We start from the raw sequence: 22,721 nt of genomic DNA on the forward strand, positions 1-22,721 counted from the left end.
AAAAAAAAACAAAAAAAAAAAAAAAAAACACCCACATATTTATTTCGAAAACTTTTTTCCCCCCAATATGTACATGAGGGAAGTTGCAGACTTTTTTCCACTAGTTCCAATAATCTCATTTCAAGCTCAATCTCTCACTGACTCAATAATGGTATGAATTGTCGACCTCTGAATGACTGGCGAGTGTGTCCCACCTGAATCAGATAGGATTGGAGTGATGGATATTTGAATGTATTACTTTCTGATGTTTGTAGTATTGTAAAATCCTATTAAAAAAGTGGATAATACATCACATTGAACCACACACATTTTTTTTTTTTATTACAAGCATCATTGATATTTATTTATTTATTTATTTTTACTTACAAACGCTGAAACCCATATAATGAGTAAAAACAATGTTTTTTTCCTTTCATTTATCAAATCACTTTTTTATTTTTATTTTTTTATTATAGAACATTACAATGCAATCATGATCATCAATACAAACCATGTTATATGAGCGACTGTATCTTCAAGCTGCTCTATTTGATTTGTATGCCATATGATGCTCACACAATGCAATATATTTAGTTGATTAAAAACAACAAACCATCAACATGTTGAATTCAAGTAAACAGGAGCGTGGTGCCTGGTGGCCAAAAGAAATCACAAACATACTACACAGATTTAATGCTCTACACAGCATCTGTCAAGTATAAGCACTGTGTTAGTGCATTAAACCCTCTCAAGCAATTCTTTCAATCACCTTCGCACTCGCTTTCTTCTGCTGTCTACCAAGCAGTACCTTTTTGGCATAGATTTTGATATACTGAGTCAAACATCTACTATGAACAATTTAAATGTATTTTAGTAGGCAGGCGCCAGAATCGAGCAACACGTTTATATTTTTATTACAGCTTTTTAGATACTTTCATTGATAAGAAAAGAAATTCGTTTGCTATATCCCTTCAAGTCACATACTTGTGCTTTACATGCACAATGCTTAGATCAAGAGAAGGAAACAGTGGGGCAGAAATGTCCCAACTACTGAGAGATTATCTGTTGAATGGTAGAGATCAAAAGGGAGCTGTGTATGTAGGTCTTAGTCTTTCGTTTTAATCCTGTTCTCTTTTTATATTCACGATCTTCCCTTTTTAATATTCTTTCCAAATTACAACTACCTCCATGGTAATCCGACATTCGGTTTGACCCACATTACACCTAGCACCCTCAGTGTGTAGAGTGATGAAACCAGACAATTTGACCGGCAGTAGTTAGACAGTCAATCAAAATTAGTGTCTGATACCATCAAGTCCAATCTTCCAGAAAGGTGGTCAAATGTTCAACAGTGCAGATTTATAATGATCCTGGATTAGGGGACCTGAAAAGCATAATCCTACTTTAACATATTTTATGTTAATGGATGGATGACAGACTGCCCTCTAGCGATTAACTATGAATTATTGTCATTTCACAACTCAGACGTATCGGTATTTTTGCAAGATTGCTCACACAATGCAATTGCATTCTTATATTCTTTATTTGGAATTCATGCAATTGGAAGTCCCGCATTATCAGACCACTTCATTTTTTTTTTATCATCAAATGTCAGCAATCTTATCCATTGGCTCAAGAAAAAAATCACAGAACTCTAGTGCCCTACCTTGAGGTCTAGATTAATAATACTAAAAAAAAAAAAAAAAAAAAAAAAAAAAAAAAAAAAAAAAAAGAATCAAAACAAATACTTTTAGGAAATTTCAGGAGGACTGAACATTTTGCTCAATCAATATCACCCAATTTACAAAGATACATATATATATATACATAGTCATGGTGTTCCTTTTGCCAAGTGAGTCACAAAATAACAATGTATTCCTCTTCATTGCTGGTGTGTATGCTTTGGGATCCTCTTTGAGGCCTTGTTAATCTGTGGCCGCTTAGTTTGGGTGAGGATCAGGCAATGTCTGAGGGGAATGTGGAGTCCTTGGTGATCCTGGTGTAGTAAAGTGAGCAACTTGGCTGTTTTCATTCCTCCTATGTGCATGCTTACTAAGTCTTGGAGCCAACCGTTTTCCTCCTCCCTCCTCAACGAGTCCATCGAAGACAGCTCCCAGGCTTTGTCTTATTCTCACACAAAAGTGCGGGCAGCTAAAGGCGTACAAAATAGGATTCAACACTGGATTTAAGAATGCAATTGTTGTAGCTAAATGCAATCCCACCTCTACCACTTTAAGGTTTTCCCGATAATACAGGGCTGACACCTCAATCAAGCAGAAGATGTGATAGGGAGCCCAGCAAAGAGCAAATACCGCAATCACAAATGTCACCATTTTGGTGAAGCTGTGGGACAGCTGATTGTGATTGTTGATACTAAATGAGGTGGTTGGAGACAAGGATACTGGGGAAAGGGACAATGATGGTCTCAAAGCGCCTAGCTTTGGAGGGATATTTGTAATACTTGTATTTCCTGATGTCTCATTATTATTTGATCCAATCAAAGCCTCACTTAACTTGACACTCTGCTGCATCCTCCTCCGATTCCTGTTCTTCAGACTCAGAGCGATTTGGATGTAGCTTCCAGCAATCACCATGAGGGGAATTAGGAAAGCCAGCAGCAGCTTTGAGAGAGCTGTGGCTGTTTGTCTCACCTCACAGTCACTCTCAAGGGTGTTTTCTGATGTTTGATACAAGGCAAAATTGTGATAGCACAGTTTCCTTTTATCCACGGTCTCAGTCACTGAGCGAAAGAGGAAGTAAGGGAATGTATTAACTGCTGCCCACAGCCAAGCCAGCAAGCAAACCTTCCATGCTCGTGCCACTGATCGATGATTCTGACACCACACCGGTTTGATTACAAGAACGCAGCGGTCCAGTGAAATGACTGCCAGCAGGAAGGCGGAAACAAACATGTTCAAGAAAAAGATGGATGCTTGTATTTTGCAGAGGGCGTTGCCAAGTTCCCAACTGTGGGAGGAGCCGAGGTAGATGGTGAAGAAAGGAAGTGTCAAGGTGGCCAGGAAGTCAGACATGGCCAGATTGAGCACCCAGACAGAGGCCACAGTACGGCGTTGCAGACGGAAGCCCACCACCCAAAGGATCAGAGCATTCTCCAAAATCCCCAAACAGGAGACGAGTCCATGGAAGCAGACCACTATCCAGTTCGTTTTGGTCTGGTTGTTAAGGGCATGCTCCTGCATAAGCTGTAGCAGGGGACAGAAATGTTGTTCTCCCGTAGCATTGGAGGTGAACGTCGCGTTTGACATAAGTGCTCTGAAAGAAAAAGAGACACACCAGCCTGAGTTAAACAACTAAAAACCAAGAATAGCATATTTAAAGGCTATACTTTGGCCATTTATCTATCAGAGGTGCTACAGTATATTTATTGATTCATTCATTTTCTGTACCACTTATCCTTAAGAGGGTCGTGGTGGAGCTGAAGCCTATCCCAGCCGACTACATTAAGGAGGCAGTACACCCTGAACTGCTTTCCAGCCAATTGCAATGCAAATCTACACAGATAAACTTTCACACTCACAATTCCACTTATGGAGGATTGGCAGATTTGGCACACGAGGTTTTACGACAGATGCCCTTCCAGACATAACCCACAAGCTTAGTTTGAACCCGGGTCACCACAATAACAGTGGGGCGCTCAGACCACTGAAAATTAAAAACTCTAGCACATTATGAACATGACCCTGTCATTTATGTGCACAAATGCCAGATTTGATTACAGAGGCCACACATCATTGCAACACAAAAATGTCAACACTGCTGAATCTGATCTTTGGCATATTCTCCTGTCACCCTAACTCATTCATCGCCATATGAGAGATTAAACAAAAATATTTTATTAAGTTGTAACAGAGACATTATGAAATGACTGTTAAAGCACTTAAACGGAAATTTTGCTTGGTTGAGCATTTCTGCCTGCAACATGGTGCTGGACAGCAAAAGAAAGTAAAGCAGTGCCCCCCTTCCCTAATTAAAAAAAAAACAAAGGTTACTGAAACAAGTGGCCTTCACTATCATTGAAAGCAAAATCATTTTTCACACTTAAACAAGTACCTGACCCACAATAAGTGTCAAGATCATGGTTTACTAAGGTTCACCATAAACTGATCACCAACTAATTGATTTGCTCATACAGACAAACAACCAATAATATATATAGGCAATTTAAAGTGTTTGATTGACATTTTGAACCCTAACCCAAAATAATTTATTCAAATGCTTCTTGGTGTAACAATGGCCTCCAATGTGTTGCACTGCGGTCAACAAAATGAATAAAGTACAATGATACACTAATGTGCTGAGTGTCCACAGGTTGTGCAACTTTGTATTCTTTCTTCAGTTAGTTCTTGCTACATAAACACAATCAAAAGATATTAGGGATGGAGAGTCCCTTCTGATTCAAACATGTCAAAGCCTGTTCCTATGTTGACTAACCACATACCAGACTTGGCATGTGGCTACTCTGATAATGCACAGTGCACTTAGGAAATGCTGAAAATGACACTAGCGACTCACTTTGATCCCCCATTATTTCCATTATTAAATTCATTTATTTTACTGGGCTATCAAAAGCAAAAGCAATAATGTAAGTTATACACCATGTTAGTACCATTGCAATACTGAACTGCTCACACATGCAGAATCTTGCCTGTGAAATCTAACAAGAGTTAATTTTTGCTTTGTCTTTTTCCCCACAGAATAGATGATCAGACACAAGTAGGTATGTGAAGTGATTTGCTTTGCTGGTTGTTTAAATTAGTCTTGTGTCAAAAATAAATGCCTTGTTCAGTAAGAAACATCTTTAGTAGATGGAGGATAGAGACATATACAGTATATATATATATGTATGTAAAGAAAATCAATTACTGACCAATTTTCTAGTTTCAATTTTATGTAGTTATTGAAAATTAGAGAGTTGAAATCACAGCAAGGCCAGCCAATAACAGTACTTACAGTGGCTTGGTATGAAGAGAGATAGTCTGTAACTTCACCGGATGTTCAAAATTTACATGGCAATCACAGATTTGAGGTCTGCATTCAAATTAGAAACATCCAATATGATTAGGACAGTTTTTCTGAACCCTTACACACGTGATTTACAAGACATGTAGAAAACACTGTTTGTGATTGTAGGATTCAGATGTGAGTAAATTAAAGCCTAAATAACACTTAGTGCTTCCTCCTTGAAGACAAGCAACAAAGATTACATTTCACTATACTGTGGTTATATACTATTGATTTGTGCTGAAACAAATATTTCAACAAGTATTGAGTGACAATTGCAGAAATGGTAAATGGTAAATACTTATATAACGCTTTATCTACATTGTTACAATGCCCAAAGCGCTTTACATTAGCACACATTTACCCTTTCACACACACATTCACACATCAATAGTGCTGCTGCCATAAAGCACACCTAAAAGCCTTCAATTTTTCTCAAAAGCCGATAGTGCGCCTTATAATCTGTTGCGCCTTGTATATGGATCAATATGGCATGGCAGGAAATTGCCTTTAACGCAGCTTCATCTAGTGGAAGCATAATGCAACCCCAACAACTACTACTACTGTGCCTTATAATGTGGTGCGCACTTCATATGAAAACTGTTTAAAAATAGGCCATTCATTGAAGGTGTGCTTTATACTCCAGAGCGCCTTAGAGTACGGAAAATACGGTACATTAGGTATAAAGTAAGAATTTAATTAACATTATTGCATTTTCACTGCACATTTAATAATCATAAACCAACTGCTTAATCGTATAGATGCCTTTGCACTATAGTACAGTAATTGCCCATGCAAAACCACACCCACACTCATACAGTACGATTACATACATACAGTACATTCTGTACATTAAGAAGTACATAAGTAAAACTTTAAAGAAAACCCTGTTTAAAATATCTTCCAGTAGAAACATTATTCATAGCACGATTTACAGTGAAGTAATACATCACTTTAGTTTTATTTTTAGTTTTAGCAGATATCACATTGTATGCATATTCCTAACAACATTAATTTAATCCAAATGATGGTCATGAATTCAAAAGATTCAACAATATGAATTGAAGGACTAATGATATTAACATTCAGTAATGAAGGTAATTCCACACCTACATGCAATTTTTTTAAAGTGCATTTAAAGTTAGTAATGTGTCTTATACTCACCGAGATTTTACAAATACGGGTAAGTCATCTAATCCTTTTCTTCCTCCTTCCTGTTGTGTGACTGGCTTACTGTCACAGGTGTTCGTCATTCTTCTCTGTCACTTAAACCGAGAGACAAAAATAAATCTTGCTTGCTCCTCCCTGAATGCTGATGGGAAGGCCTGGAGGCAGGGTGTTAGAAAGGTGCCAATTTTCTGACACCTCTGTTTATTTAAGCTGTAGAAAAGGAGAAGTACAGGGGAACTGCAGAAATCTGGACAAGACAAAAAAAAGCTTGCGATACCAGTAGTTCGCTTTTGTCTATCCGTCGTTATGCCTATTAAAAAAATGATGTAAACTTTTCATTTTGTCATTCATATTGCATTCCGCTTATCCTCATGAGGGTCGTGGGGATGCTGGAGTCTTTCCCAGCTAACTATGGCTAATAGGCAATGTACATCCTAAATTGGTTGCCAGCCAATTGCAGGGCACAAGGATACAAAATCGATTTAGATGGACACTCACACCTAGGGTTAGAGTTAAGCTACATTTATCGCAACGGCTTTCTTCTGCTGCTTATCCATGATCACGATGTCCGGTTGGTTGGCCTTGACCATCTACTCCAGTGGTCCCCAACCTTTTATGCACCATGGACCGGTGTAATGAGGGCCTTTTTTTCACGGACCGGCAATGTGTGGCAGAAAATGACAGTAAATATAAAATAATGTAAAGACCTGCAGGTTAGTTCCGCCCCTGAGACACAGCAAGAGGAGGCTTGACGAGGCTTTTCAGTTCACAGAACTTGGTTTGTTTAAAAAATACAATAACGGCTAAAAACAAGCTAAAAAGTGAGTCATTTCTGGATCGGCCTTTGTTGAACATGGGTTCTCCCGGGGAGACAGCACTGCCCTGGGCACTGCACACAAAGGTCGGCACTGCAAAAAAAAACCTACAAAAAAATAAAACCACCGCAAACAGTACTTTAGTGTATATGGGCAGGGGATGTGACCCCCTAGACTTGAGCCCACTAAACGACAGTATATGGTGCCAGAAACGTGACTCTAAAATCTCTATTAAAAAGTCCATAAAAAACATAAAACAATAAAAAAATTTCACCAACCCACCCCTGCTAAAATTAAACTTCCCTGTCTTCTGGCGCTCCAGTCCAGTCCTATCGGCCAGTGTGGCTGCATTGGCAGGGGGCGAGCGAGACCTCCATTACGACGGTGAGGCTAAATTGTTCTTTGTTGCATGCGTGCAGGAGACCGCCGGTCCTCCCTGCTTCGTTCCGTGTACTCTTGCAGTACTGAATTAATTGCAGCTCCACATTCCTCCACATCAATCTGCATAGGAAGGTGCTGATCAAACATTGCTGGGAACACCTGGGGGGGAAAGTTCACACACCCGCACTTCCAATCGTGAAAGGTATCTTAGCTTTAGCAATACGGTTTGCCATGAGATATGATGCTCTCAGTGCATTCGCTTTTGTTGCCTCGTTTGCTAGCTTTTATCCACATATTATGCAGAATGGACTTGGTTGTAAGCTCCTCTCCTGGCTCAGCAAGTGGCCTTTTCCCCGTAAAAAAGCTGTCCAAAGACGTAGTCGCCAGCAGCACACAACCAACAGCAGCTAAAGTTACTGTTTACATTGACTGGCGCTGGGCTTCTATAGGTGTCCAAACATCCTAGTAATTGCAGCCAACTACTAGATGGCGACCTATACAGTACAAATCTTTACTCGGATTAGTCTATAGAGTAGACAGGGTTATTGATGTGTCAAGAGCCACAGGCCAGATTGCAGTCGTTAATAAATTATTTATTTCTCTGCGGCCCGGTAGCAAATCCGCCACGGACCGGTACCGGTTGGCGGCCCGGTGGTTTTGTATCCAAAAGTCCCACAGGATCTTAGCCCTCTCATTTTCCACCTCCTTGGGAGGTGTTTCCCATAGCGATCCAGGGGTCTCCAGTCCATACTCTGCACAGATGTTTCTGTACACTATACCGGCTACTTGGTTATGGCATGCCATGTATTCTTTTCCTGACAGTATCTTACACCATGCAATTATGTGTTGGACTGTTTTAGGGGCCTCTTTGCACGATCTGCAGCTAGGATCCTGCCTGGTGTGGTTTATCTGACCCTCCATTGCTCTGCTGGTCAAGGCCTGCTCCTGTGCTGCCATGATTAGCGTCTCTGTGCTGTCTTTCAGTCCAGCCCTCTCTAACCATTGGGAGGACATGTTCATATCTGCCACTTTAGTTATCTGTCGGTGGTATATCCCATGCAGGGTTTTCTCATTCCATGATGGTTCCTCTAACTCCTCTTTTCCAGTTTCCACTGCCTCAGACATTCACTCACTAAGTGCTTCATTTCTTGGGGCCATCTTCGTGATTTATTTGTGGAGCTTGGATGTTTCATCTTGGAAAGTGGTCCTGATGCTCACTATTCCTTGGCCTCCCTCCTTGCGCTTAGCAAATAGCCTCTGGATACTGGATTTCGCATGGATCCCGCCGTGCATGGTGAGCAGCTTCCATGTTTTCACATCGGTGGTCTGAACTTCCACCTTTGGCCAGCTTATTATCTTAGCAGAGTATCTGATCACTGGTAGGGCATAGCTGTTAATTGCTCGGATCTTGTTCTTGCCATTGAGCTGACGTCTCAGGACCTTCCTTACTCATTGCAGATACTTGACTAGGGATGGGAATCGAAAGCCGATTCCAATTCGGAACTGGTTCCTAGTGTTTCGAGGCCTCGACATCATAATGAAAAAGCCTTAACGATCCCTTTAACGATTCCTAAAGACGCGTATTGTATCGTCACGTGACGTGACTTGTTGTCCAGACGCATCAAACTAGCATGGCGCCAAAAACCACTCGCTCCAAAGTTTGGCTACACTTCACCAGGAAAGAGGGTGAAAATGAAAGGTTACGATGGTTTAGCACGAGCATTGCAGCCCTAAACATAACAATGATGGCATGTAGGTTCAAACGCTCGAAAGTGTGTCTTCACTTCACGAGGAAAAATTATAACAAAGCGACTTGCAGTCATTGTAAGGTGGAGATAACAGCATCGGGAGGGAATACGACTGTACTGTCCTCACCGAGACGCTAAGACTCAGTCCTGGCTAGATAGCGACTTCATCTCCTAAATGACGATGCAGAAGACGTTGATATAATATGCTGACTTTATTCAGCCGTCGCTATGACACCATCACTTGAAGAGTGAAACTAAATATAGAAATGAAACAAAATTTCGTCCCAAATAACAAACAGGTTTGCATCAACGTAAATCAGCGATGATTAGCTGCTAATACAGTAATTTAACAGAAACGGTTAGCATGTGTTTGCTAGCATTAGCGCATCGTTCAAACCACTACACAACTGGATTTAAGTGTCCGATCGCTAGTGGAAACATATAACAACAACACTTAAGATGATACATACAGGCGTTGCCTCTGTATATATTTTACAAACATTAACAAAGGACGTAGGCTCGTAGCAGTGTTTCCCTCTCTCACTAACTCGTTTACTCGCTTGGATGCTTTGTAGCTGCACTTCTTCGCATGTAAGCGCGCTCTTCTTCACGTGAGCGCGTTCTTCTTCACGTGAGAAAGTGCAAGGGCGCCCCCACTTCAGCGTGAAAGCACACTAAAAACTAAAATGCATGCATTTCAATATAATGGTAAATAATACAGTTTAACACATATTGCAAAGGGCAGAACAACGACCTATATGCCAATTAAACCAATTTTTAAAAAATTCTATTAGAAAAATGTTTCAGTAAAATGTTACACATTCTTGTGTATTTGCCACTTATTTCCACAGTTAACATTGAGACTTTGGGCCTCTTCTGACCTCGTTGTGAGTTTGTAAGGCTGTGACTTCTGATTAATCAAATTCGATGTCAATCAAAATTTTAGTTCTTCTTTTTCCCCAAATTAGAATTATCGATTAAGAACCGAATCGTTAAGCAATATCGATAATGGAATCGGAATTGCAAAAGTCGTATCAATTCCCATCCCTAAACTTGACTGTTGCAGCTTTCCTTGTGACCTCTTCGTGGTTACCAATTACCTGTGGTATTCCGAGGTACTTGTAGCTCTCCTCAACATTTACTATCTTGCCCTCTGGGAGTGCAACCCCCTCTGTCTGGACTACTTTCCCCCTCTTTGTCAACATTTGGCCACATTTCTCCAGTCCGAATGCCATTCCAATGTCCCCGGTGTAGATCCTGGTGGTGTGGATCAGTGAGTCAATGTCTCGCTCGCTCTTAGTGTACAGCGATATGTCATCTATATACAGGAGGTGACTGATGGTGGCCCCATTCTTAGTCTGTATCCATAGCAAGTCTTGTTGATCAATTGGATGAGGGAGCTTAGGCCTAAACTGAACAGCAGTGGGGATAGAGCATCTCCTTGGTATATGCAACATTTGATAAAAACTTGCGCAATTAGGAACCAATCACGCACCTCGGATGGGTGCCCTTTGGTATCTACAAAGCCCCCGAGTCATGTACAGTATCTTTTACTGGGAAAATGAAACAACGCATATTTTTTTCATTTTTATTTTATTTTAATACTTTTAAAATCCCACCCGAGTAACTCAAACCGGCGAGGGACCTCTGTGTATATATATAAGTGTAAATATAACTTGTTTTTGCTTAATTCTCTGGAATAAGTATAACATTACATTGTTATCAGAAACGAGATGGAGCGGTTCTGATAATCCTAAAGCTATGTACTTTATTTATTTTAATATGCAGATTAAATTGAATAAATTAATAGAAACTGTGGACGAATCAAGATTATAATGGTGCCATTATGAATATGCTTAAAAGCAAAAGGTAACACAGTGATAACACCGTCACCATGAAACTTTACTGAGAAATAAATTTGTGCGCTGTATGTGGATGTGTTGATTGAAGCCTTTGAAGTTGATAATTTTTTACACAAGAAGAAATTTCCCGGTTAGAGCTGTGACGAATTGTACCGTTTATATCACACTTAACAATACAGTATAATAGTGATATATAAATAAACCTCATAAGGAAAGTGAAAGCTAAATACTTTTAATGACAAGATTTACTGTTATATTGCTTTGTCAACATGGATAATCAGTTCACCTTTTAACCGTACTCATTTAAACTGTGTTTTAGGGCTTTTTGGAAAATAGTGGCAAGTATTAATATTTAGCTGACATACATGCAGGGCTGAAAGTGGGCCGGAATGCTCTGTAACGCGTTCCGGTATAAAATTCGGGGGCGGAACGGTGCTTTGATCCCAAAAATATGATGGCAACTGTCAAACCTCTATGTTAAAAAAAAAAACTGCCAGGCTGCCACACACGCATCTCCAACAAGAAAACAATTTACTAAAGTCAGATATACATACACAAGTGTTAACAGCAAGCCTAATAAAGTGCTTGTGTAGTGTCATCCGTTTCAACTGATATTTATCATTTATTTATTCCATGGAGTTCACCCAGCGTGTGTCTGACGAGTTGCGTCGATGTGTGCAAGCGCAGAGCTAACCACCCTCCCTGGCCAAGACTCCAGTTGTTCGTTCAAATAGCTGTTTATGTCTTCCTTAAACTTATTTTAAAAAATTGAATTTTTTTTGTATAAATAATTTGTTTATACAGTACATATGTTCTCTAATTTGTATCATAAATTATACATCAGGCATTACATGCAGTTCTTGTGGTTAAACAAATATAAATAAAGTGAGATTGAACATAATAAGGTTTTAAACAATGTTTTTTTTTTTTATACTGCAATGAGGTCTAGATATGCTTGTCTCAAATGCGATATACGTACGTATTTGGCAATATAGTTAATGTACACTTTTGACTTATTTTTGTTCATTTACCGATGGCTACTTATTTATTTTCTTATAATATAAAAATGCCAATGTTTGCATTAACTTCAAAATATATTCCATTTCACTGTGCATGATGCAAGTCATTTGTACATATTTTTGTTAATGTATGTTACAAAATTATCGCGTTAACAGGCGGTAATGAATTTTTAAACTAATCACGTTAAAATATTTCACGCATTTAACGCATATGACCCGCTCAAACAGATTAAAATAACAGCACAGTGTAATGTCCACTTGTTACTTGTGTTTTTTGGTGTTTTGTCGCCTTCTGCTGGCGCTTGGGTGCGACTGATTTTATGGGTTTCAGCACCATGAATGAGCATTGTGAAATTATCGACATCAACAATGCCGAGCTACTAGAGAATGTTAATAATGTTAATGCCATCTTGTTGATTTATTGTTATAATAAACAAATACAGTACTTATGTACCGTATGTTGAATGTATATATCCGTCTTGTGTCTTATCTTTCTATTCCAACAATAATTTACAAAAATACGGCATATTTTATAGATGGTTTGAACTGCAAATAATTACGATTAATTAATTTTTAAGCTGTAATTAACTTGATTAAAAAGTTCAATCGTTTGACAGCCCTAATATCCGTGTATATATATATATACAGTGCCTTGCAAAAGTATTCGGCCCCCTTGAATCTTGCAACCTTTCGCCACATTTCAGGCTTCAAACATAAAGATATGAAATTTAATTTTTTTGTCAAGAATCAACAACAAGTGGGACACAATCGTGAAGTGGAACAACATTTATTGGATAATTTAAACTTTTTTAACAAATAAAAAACTGAAAAGTGGGGCGTGCAATATTATTCGGCCCCTTTACTTTCAGTGCAGCAAACTCACTCCAGAAGTTCGGTGAGGATCTCTGAATGATCCAATGTTGTCCCAGATGACCGATGATGATAAATAGAATCCACCTGTGTGTAATCAAGTCTCCGTATAAATGCACCTGCTCTGTGATAGTCTCAGTGTTCTGTTTAAAGTGCAGAGAGCATTATGAAAACCAAGGAACACACCAGGCAGGTCCGAGATACTGTTGTGGAGAAGTTTAAAGCCGTATTTGGATGCAAAAAGATTTCCCAAGCTTTAAACATCTCAAGGAGCACTGTGCAAGCCATCATATTGAAATGGAAGGAGCATCAGACCACTGCAAATCTACCAAGACCCGGCCGTCCTTCCAAACTTTCTTCTCAAACAAGGAGAAAACTGATCAGAGATGCAGCCAAGAGGCCCATGATCACTCTGGATGAACTGCAGAGATCTACAGCTGAGGTGGGAGAGTCTGTCCATAGGACAACAATCAGTTGTACACTGCACAAATCTGACCTTTATGGAAGAGTGGCAAGAAGAAAGACATTTCTCAAAGATATCCATAAAAAGTCTCGTTTAAAGTTTGCCACAAGCCACCTGAGAGACACACCAAACATGTGGAAGAAGGTGCTCTGGTCAGATGAAACCAAAATTGAACTTTTTGGCCACAATGCAAAACGATATGTTTGGCGTAAAAGCAACACAGCTCATCACCCTGAACACACAATCCCCACTGGTGGCAGCATCATGGTTTGGGCCTGCTTTTCTTCAGCAGGGACAGGGAAGATGGTTAAAATTGACGGGAAGATGGGTGCAGCCAAATACAGGAACATTCTGGAAGAAAACCTGTTGGTATCTGCACAAGACCTGAGACTGGGACGGAGATTTATCTTCCAACAGGACAATGATCCAAAACATAAAGCCAAATCTACAATGGAATGGTTAAAAAATAAACGTATCCAGGTGTTAGAATGGCCAAGTCAAAGTTCAGACCTGAATCCAATCAAGAATCTGTGGAAAGAGCTGAAGACTGCTGTTCACAAACACTCTCCATCCAACCTCACTGAGCTTGAGCTGTTTTGCAAGGAAGAATGGGCAAGAATGTCAGTCTCTCGATGTGCAAAACTGATAGAAACATACCCCAAGCGACTTGCAGCTGTAATTGGAGCAAAAGGTGGCGCTACAAAGTATTAACGCAAGGGGGCCGAAAAATATTGCACGCCTCACTTTTCAGTTTTTTATTTGTTAAAAAAGTTTAAATTATCCAATAAATTTTGTTCCACTTCACGATTGTGTCCCACTTGTTGTTGATTCTTGACAAAAAATTAAAATTCATATCTTTATGTTTGAAGCCTGAAATGTGGCGAAAGGTTGCAAGGTTCACGGGGGCCGAATACTTTTGCAAGGCACTGTATATATATATATATATATATATATATATATATATATATATATGTGTATAAATACAGTATATTATATACAGTGCATATTGCACAACATTGAAAAAAAAAAAAAACAATTTTGAATGAAAATTAGTTTCTCATGTATGCCTTGTTACAGTAAGTGTAATGCAGTAGTCTAATGCATGTGTAAAACATGTTGCGTTTTATTTTGTGTTTATGTATAACTGCCAAAAGCAGTTTTCTTTGAATTTCTGTGGTTTAACACTAGAAGTCCCAGAGAATTCTGCTACTCCTAACAGTCCCGAGCAATGGCCAATTTGGCCTCTCCTCCGAAAAACCCCAGAGGTGGCCTAAATGACCCAAGTGCTTTTGAATTAGCAAGTCGTTGTTCGACAGACAACAGCCGTTCATATGGAAATGCAACCACTAGACATACATTGTGTTGGTATGCAGCCCAAATGCAGGGGAACACACAACAGTCGTCCTATAAAGTATATATACTTTATATATATATACTTTATATATATATATATATATATATATATATATATATATATATATATATATATATATATATATATATATATATATATATATATATGTTTTTTTTTTTTTTTTAACACTCCAAATTGTCCGTAGGTATGAGTGTGTGCGTGAATGGTTGTATGTCTCCTTGTGCCCTGCGATTGGCTGGCAACCAGTTCAGGGTGTCCCCTGCCTACTGCCCGTAGTTGGCTGGGATAGGCTCCAGCACCTCCGCGACCCTCGTGAGGAAAAGCGGCATGGAAAATGAATTAATGAATGAATATTTTTTTTATGCAATTGCTATGTTATGACAAAATAAACACCTGATCATTTTACCACCTTAGGAAAGGATCGGCATACATATTGTTCCTTTGTTTCTTGGTGAGACTTATTAGTTAGGACTCAAAATAAATAATTGAGGAGGACGTAGGGACCAGCCCTGAGCAGTTGCTTTTGAACACACTGAAACAATGACTGAATATTGAATTATCAGTCCTACTTATGAAGATGGTATGTCCTGTATCGGAATTTAAACAAATGCATATAAAAACAAATTTCCCATTTATTTTCAATGGCAAGTCATCAAGGTCCCTGTGATTTTTTTTTACCATTTATCATGACAGCCCAATGAGATTGTATACCGCTAACTCTCATATAGGTGAATTTAAAAAAAAAAGTAAAAAATCTGACCTACATTTTTTGGGGGAGGAATGAAAAAAAACAATTTAATCAGTATACATAAACATCTTTGATGTTAAATGTTTTATATTGTATATTTGTAATAACGTGTAGAACATGAAAAGTAACATGAGTTACTTTGCTGAGTAACAAATTACTCTTACAATGAGGTAACTGAGTTACTTTACCCAAAAAGTAATTTAGTAACTTGTAACTAATTACTTTTTGAAGTAAGATTCACAACACTGTGCAGGACATATTCCCTTCATAATAATTAGGACTATTAGGACATTCAGTCATTGTTTCAGTGTGTTCAAAGAAACTGTTCAGGGCCGCTCCCTTCCACCTTCTCGTGACACAAATTCTGTTTCTGTTTTTCTCAAAGGTTTTCACATGTTTTCTCGTACTAACTTCAGACAAAATGGCCACAATTCATGCTCCATTAGATCCAGTCATTCTAAACTATATACATGATCTTGCTTTAAACTCAAATTGCAGTTCTGGCCTTTTTTCTGTTTTTCTGTGTGGAGTATAGGAGAAGTAAGTTAAATGTTTGTAAAAAGTGTAAAACTCTATAAATAAATGTAAATTAATAAATGTAGCTTGACTTGAACTGACAAAAACTATCACATGAAGTGTGCAACCGTGGTGTGTTCCCCTCCGTTTGGGCCGCATTCTAACACATTTAATAAGGTTATTTTAGTTTTTTTTACAAAAAATCTGACCATCGCTGTGGGGTTCACAAACTTTCGAGCAGCACTGTATACAGTACAATGTTAAGTTATACCCAAATCCACAATACTGACATTCCAAATAATGGACTGAAACAAAAGAAATAGTTATATTGTCATTCTTTATTTAACAAAAGTGGTTGATTTAAGAAAAACTCAGATATCATGTGTGCAAAAGTATGTGAACCCCTTCAGTTAATAGGATATTGCGCCTCCTTTTGCAGAGATTACCTCAACCAAACGGTTTCTGTAGTGACTAATCAGCCTCTCACATCTACTTTGGGGGATTTTTGCCCATTCTTCCTTGCAGAACGCAGTCAGTTGAGAGAGGTTTGATGGGCGTCTGGCATGAACTGCTCGCTTCAGGTCCCGCCACAGCATTTCAATGGGATTTAGGTCAGGACTTTGACTGGGCCAGTCCAGAACACGAATCTTCTTCTTTTTCAGCCATTCCTTGGTTGTATTGCTGGAATGCTTTGGATCATCATCATGTTGCATGATCCACCTTCTGCCAAGCTTTAACTTCAAAACAGATGGCGTCAGGTTATGTTTTAGGATTTGACAATATTCCTCAGAATTCATGATTCCCTGGACTATGTGGAGTTGTCCAGGTCCTGAGGATGAAAAGCAAGCCCAGATCTTGACATTCCCACCTCCATGCTTCACTGTTGGGAGAAGGTTCTTTTGGTGGTATGCAGTGTTGACTTTTCGCCAGACATGGCGGTTTTGGTTGTGACCAAACAGTTCAATTTTGCACCTACATCAGTTGATGAAAACTCTTTTTAATTTAGTCTCGACAACACAACTGTTAAAAAAACAACAAAAAAAAACTACTGAATTGATTGATTAGGAAATCAGGTTGAAATAATAGAAAATTCCAAAATGTTGAGGGGGTCCACAAACTTTTGAGCAGCACTGTATGTATTAAAAAAAAACGCATTTTGTGCTTCCACTGTGATTTCGAAAGGGTTCGTTTGAGTTGTGTTTTTTTCATGGAGCTTCCGTTTTGAAAAAGGACAAGAAATGATGGAAATATAGACATAAACAAATGATCCATGCAGCGTTTAATGTTTTTTTGAGAGGACAATAAAAATATAAAACTTAAATGACAATATCTCACGTTTTAGTTGGTCGATTGACTTCAAATAATAACGAGAGTAAACCGCAACTTCCGCACTTTAAAACGAGACCAACCAACGGCATGTGGGTGACGTAATTAAAACGTGAGGGCGCTTCAAAGACGACGTGCGCTGAGGACGCGCCGGCGCGTCCTTTGACTCTCAAATGTTAAAAGGTCATCCTAAGATTAAGACAAGGCAAGACAAGCTTCCTGAGCCAAATATGGGCGGCGCCATCTTGGACAATGTCTGCCTCAAACTTCCGGTTCACAAAAAACAACATGTATTATGGTTGAAGTAAGCAGTGTTTTGACAAAGTCAATAAAAGCAGAGGGACTCACGGAATCTCCATAAATGGATTCAACACAATGTAGATAAGACGTACTGGTAGATGACATTGTATTCTGGTTCTTATCCCTTCGTTGAGCATTCATGGACAAAATTATAACAACCTGTCAGCCTGTGTTGACGTGAGGTACAGATTGATACACCGGCCACTTGAGTGACCAAAATGAGATGAAATTACACATTATATTAAATTTGCCGAATGCAGAAGGGGTGGCAAGAATTTTGTTGTTACAAGGAAATACTACAAGGTATGTACAGTACATATAAACAAAAACAATATGTCATTCTTGTCAGGGATTGCTGGGCGGGCAGGTGTGTGAGGACCCAAATGCAGGAAAACAAAAGCAGCAAAGCAGGTGGCAGAGAACTCAAAAAATGGTTTTAATTATAACTAACAAAAGCACAAAGTACAAACAAAAACACTAGGGATCAAAAGGCAAGGTTCAAACCAAAACTTACTTAAACAGAGGGACTGGTACACGAGGGCGTGGAACGGACTCGACTTTGGCAAAGACGGACATAGACAATGACGCAACAAGGAGTGACAAGAAACTGGGTCATTAAATACGCAGACAAGGGGTAACGAGACGAGGAACAGCTGGGTAACACAGGTGGATGCAGATTGCAGGATACACTGGGAAAACACACACAGGTGAGAGCAATGGGTAATCACAGGGACAAGTCACACAAGGAGAAACCAAACACAAAACCTAACAGTACCCCCCCCCAAGGGACGGATCCCAGACGTCCCGAGGAAACAAAAAGTCAGAAGGTTGCTCGGAGGAGGGAGCAACACCAGCCCGTCACGGCCAGTCAGGCGGGCGTCCAGGACGCCAGACGTGGGCCGATCGCACGGGTCGATCGGGAGGGCGCCCGGGGCGCCAGACATTGGGTGACCGCACGGGCAGTTCAGGCGGGCGTCCCAGACGAGGTAGTGCTCGGTCATCCATACCGCCACGTTGTGGCAGGAAACGGGGAGCAGCATCGTCGGGGCGAGGGTCAGGAACAGAGTCGGAGTCGTCGTGCGGACCAGGAACGGAGTCGGAGTCGTCGTGCGCACCAGGAACAGCTTTTGGGTCGTCCGCTGGCGTGACAGCGTCTGGGTCGTCGTCGTCTGCTGGCGGGACAGCAGCGGAGTCGCAGGAGTCTGCTGGCGGGACAGCAGTGGAGTCGCAGGAGTCTGCTGGCGGGAGCACAAGACCGCGGAGAGTCGGCGCGGGAGCCACTTGACCGCGGGGAGTCGGCGCTGGAGCCACTTGACCGCGGGGAGTCAGCGCGGGAGCCACTTGACCGCGGGGAGTCGGCGCGGGAGGAACTTGACCGCGGGGAGCCGGCGCGGGAGGAACTTGACCGCGGGGAGCCGGCGCGGGAGGAACTTGACCGCGGGGAGCCGGCGCGGGAGGAACTTGACTGTGGGGAGGCGGCGCTGGAGGAACTTGACTGCGGGGAGGCGGCGCTGGAGGAACTTGACTGCGGGGAGCCGGCGCTGGAGGAACTTGACTGCGGGGAGTCGGCGCGGGAGGAACTTGACTGCGGGGAGGCGGCGCTGGAGGAACTTGACTGCGGGGAGCCGGCGCTGGAGGAACTTGACTGCGGGGAGTCGGCGCGGGAAGAACTTGACTGCGGTGAGCCGGCGCGGGAAGAACTTGACTGCGGGGAGCCGGCGCGGGAAGAACTTGACTGCGGGGAGTCGGCGCGGGAGGAACCGCCGCACGCCGTCGGCGTTGATGACCACGCCGAGGCCTTTAGTGAGTGCCTTCAGGTGGCAGGGGCGGCAGAACAGCCTCATTAGGCCGCCTTGTCCCAGGGCGACCTTGCAGACCACCCCGGGGGGTACCCCGATAGATGGCCCAACGGGACCCCAGGTAGGAGTCTCTGGCCAGGAGCTCCGAACGGGACACAGTGGTAGCGGGGTAGAAAGAAAAACGATCAGAGGAAACAGAGGCTGTGAAATCAAAATCCGGGTCGGAGTCAGAATCAGAAAATAGGAGATCGTATAAATTATGATCCTCCTCAAAATCAGAAAAATCAGAGTCTAACAAAATGTGCTGTGGTCGGGTTCGGGTTGATGGCCGTCGGCGTGCCTGCCGAAAATGAATTTTTCCCGCTGGGTCCACAATTGGTTGCATCATTCTGTCAGGGATTGCTGGGCGGGCAGGTGTGTGAGGACCCAAACGCAGGAAAACAAAAGCAGCAAAGCAGGTGGCAGAGAACTCAAAAAATGGTTTTAATTATAACTAACAAAAGCACAAAGTACAAACAAAAAGACTAGGGATCAAAAGGCAAGGTTCAAACCAAAACTTACTTAAACAGAGGGACTGGTACACGAGGGCGTGGTACGGACTCGACTTTGGCAAAGACGGACATAGACAATGACGCAACAAGGAGTGACAAGAAACTGGGTCATTAAATACGCAGACAAGGGGTAACGAGATGAGGAACAGCTGGGTAACACAGGTGGATGCAGATTAGAGGTTAGATTTTGTGCCCGAACCCGAACCCGACCCGACCCGAATGTCGGGTCGGGTCGGGCCCACAATTTAAGCATTCACGTTCGGATCAGGTCGGGTCGGGCCGCCATGCCGGACTAATAAATTATTTAAAAAAAACAAAACAAAACAAAAACAAAGATGGAGAGCATGCTCTCTGTATTGCGCTTTTGCTTGCGCGTGTGCAAGAACGCCGTGGCGCCGGCCGCTTTTTCTTCTTGTCCTCCCGCTGCACGGCCGAGGCGCCGCCCTCTCCTGTTCCCTCTCCTTGTCAGAGAGGCGCGTCCATGTGAGAACAATATCCCACACACTCAGAAATATGTTTAACAAACTTTCCCAGCGTTATTTCGTTGTGTGAATGCTTTGATAATTCTCAAAAAAATATGTAGATTATTTAAACATTAAGAAAACTTGCGTTTTTTTCTGCCAACTCGAAGAAATGAAAATAAATTGCTGCTGCTGCGTTTTTTCCGCGTCACTCAAAAAAAAAAATAAATAAATAAATTTAAAAAATGGAGAGCAGGCTCTCTGTATTGCGCTTTTGCTTGTGCGTGTGCGTGTGCATGAATGCCGTGGCGCCGACCACTTTTTCTTCTTGTCCTCCCGCTGCACGGCCGAGGCGCTGCCCTCTCCTGTTCCCTCTCCTTGTCAGAGAGGTGCGTCCATGTGAGAACAGTATCCCACACACTCAGAAATATGTTTAACAAACTTTCCCAGCGTTATTTCGTTGTTTGAATGCTTTGATAATTCTAAAAAAAATATGTAGATTATTTAAACATTAAGAAAACTTGCGTTTTTTTCTGCCAACTCGAAGAAATGAAAATAAATTGCTGCTGCTGCGTTTTTTCCGCGTCACTCAAAAAAAAAAAAAAAAAAAAAAATCGGGTTTTTCGGGCTCGGGCCTGCAAATCTAGTTAAGTGATCGAGCTCGGGCCGGGTCGGGCCTCAATACCAGCGGGCCGTGTCGGGTCGGGCTGGATTTTTTAGGCCCGAACTAGGCTCTAATGCAGATTGCAGGATACACTGGGAAAACACACACAGGTGAGAGCAATGGGTAATCACAGGGACAAGTCACACAAGGAGAAACCAAACACAAAACCTAACAATTCTTTTTTATTGCAGATAATGATCGCAATAAAAAACCATTTGGTCAACATGATCCCATTTCTTGTTTCATTTAAAACGATTGGCGCATGTGCAAAACAGGTCAATAAATTACAATTTAAGAATGATTAGAAAAAAAATAATGAAGGTTGAGCATAAGAGGAATTTGTTATCAGACAGCAGAGCTTAAGGGAGCCAAACTTCACCTGACATTACGAGACGTTCGGTTGTATTCAGACGGGCTTTCTCCTGCTGTCCTCGGTAATTCCAGCTCCAATAGCGTATCTTAAAGTTGCCGTAGATAAAAAGTTGGTAGTTGGATCTCGGGATCAAGATGACGGTCCACCGCAAGGCGAACCAGCGTCCGTCCCAGCCCCTGGCTCTCGGCGAGCCGTCCATCATCAAAGTAGAACAGACGTAGTCTCGATATTCGTCCATGAACGTACAAGTCAAGTTGTCTTCCCCTGCTTAACAGCGTTTTCCAGCTGTAAACAAATGGACAAAAACTTGTAACACTAGGATTTATGCGGTGCCATCCAACACGTACTGATTAACAACGGGTTAGCAGAAGCTGCACCAGTGGTTGTCATCAAAATTATTAAAATCATCGTAATATCAATAGCAAAAGCAACAAGTCGTTTCATGCGCCAGATTTTAGGTTTCGTATTTTTGGAGAACATATCTGTAATATCACAGCAGCAACATGACTATACGAACACCCGGTGTTGTACAGCTGTTGATGTACAGCCTGCAGTTTCGTCGTCTCCGTCCGGTGTTACCAGCACCCATGGTTTGTGGTACGGAGCATTGAGAGATTGGGTTGGTTCGACAGCCGCTTTCATGAAGACAAAATTCCCATGTTCGTGTATGAGGACACATCCAACTTTGTGGCTGTGCAGGTACGAGAATGCCTCGGAGCTTCCTGAAGGCGTTTCAATCCACTGCCATAGAGTCAATAAAATACGATAATATTTTACTTGTGGTCACCCTCGGCCATTTCTGTATGTTGTCTTCCAATGTCGAGATGGCAGAAGGATGCAGTATTTCCAAATCGTGATTTTACAGGGTTTTAGTGAGTGATGCCACTCCAGCACCACTGAGGTCGATGGTAAAAAAATTGAAAACTGAAGTTGTAGGCAGACATAAGGAAGTAAAGTGGAAGTACCTTGGAAACTTGTCTATACGCTTCGTTATTGTGTTATTATTCTCGATGTACGTTATGATAGCATAGAACACATTTTTACTCTTGTAAAAAATCAAAATAAAAAAAAAATCTAACCCATTAAACATCTTTAGTTTGTGCTGGTGTACCGATTCTTACTGCATTTCAATAAGTCCGTCACCTATTATTATATGATTTCCTGCATGACATAGTTCACATATTTGTAACCTTTTCAACGTTAAGCTCCACCTTTCCTCAAGATAACATTTTATGGTCTTGTACCTGAAACGCACTAGTCATTCAAAGCATCAGGGACT

General features: G+C 41.2%; 1 protein-coding gene across 1 annotated transcript; it reads right to left on the bottom strand.

Moving 5' to 3' along the window:
- Window positions 1-10: 10 nt before the first annotated feature.
- LOC130920598 (prostaglandin D2 receptor 2) lies at window positions 11-6,245 on the bottom strand. The gene is made up of 3 exons (XM_057843924.1): window positions 6,166-6,245; window positions 4,951-5,028; window positions 11-3,252 (listed from the first exon to the last, which is right to left on the bottom strand). Exon 3 carries the CDS (start codon window positions 3,243-3,245, stop codon window positions 1,920-1,922), a length of 1,326 nt encoding a protein of 441 aa, XP_057699907.1. The 5' UTR covers window positions 3,246-3,252; window positions 4,951-5,028; window positions 6,166-6,245; the 3' UTR covers window positions 11-1,919.
- Between the last annotated feature and the right edge of the window lie 16,476 nt (window positions 6,246-22,721).

The sequence above is a fragment of the Corythoichthys intestinalis genome, chromosome 8 (assembly GCF_030265065.1).
Source record: "Corythoichthys intestinalis isolate RoL2023-P3 chromosome 8, ASM3026506v1, whole genome shotgun sequence".
Taxonomy (NCBI): domain Eukaryota; kingdom Metazoa; phylum Chordata; class Actinopteri; order Syngnathiformes; family Syngnathidae; genus Corythoichthys; species Corythoichthys intestinalis.

Bases quoted from the DNA above. Each gene is read 5' to 3' on its own strand.
- LOC130920598 (XM_057843924.1), bottom strand. From the start codon at position 3,245: ATGTCAAACGCGACGTTCACCTCCAATGCTACGGGAGAACAACATTTC.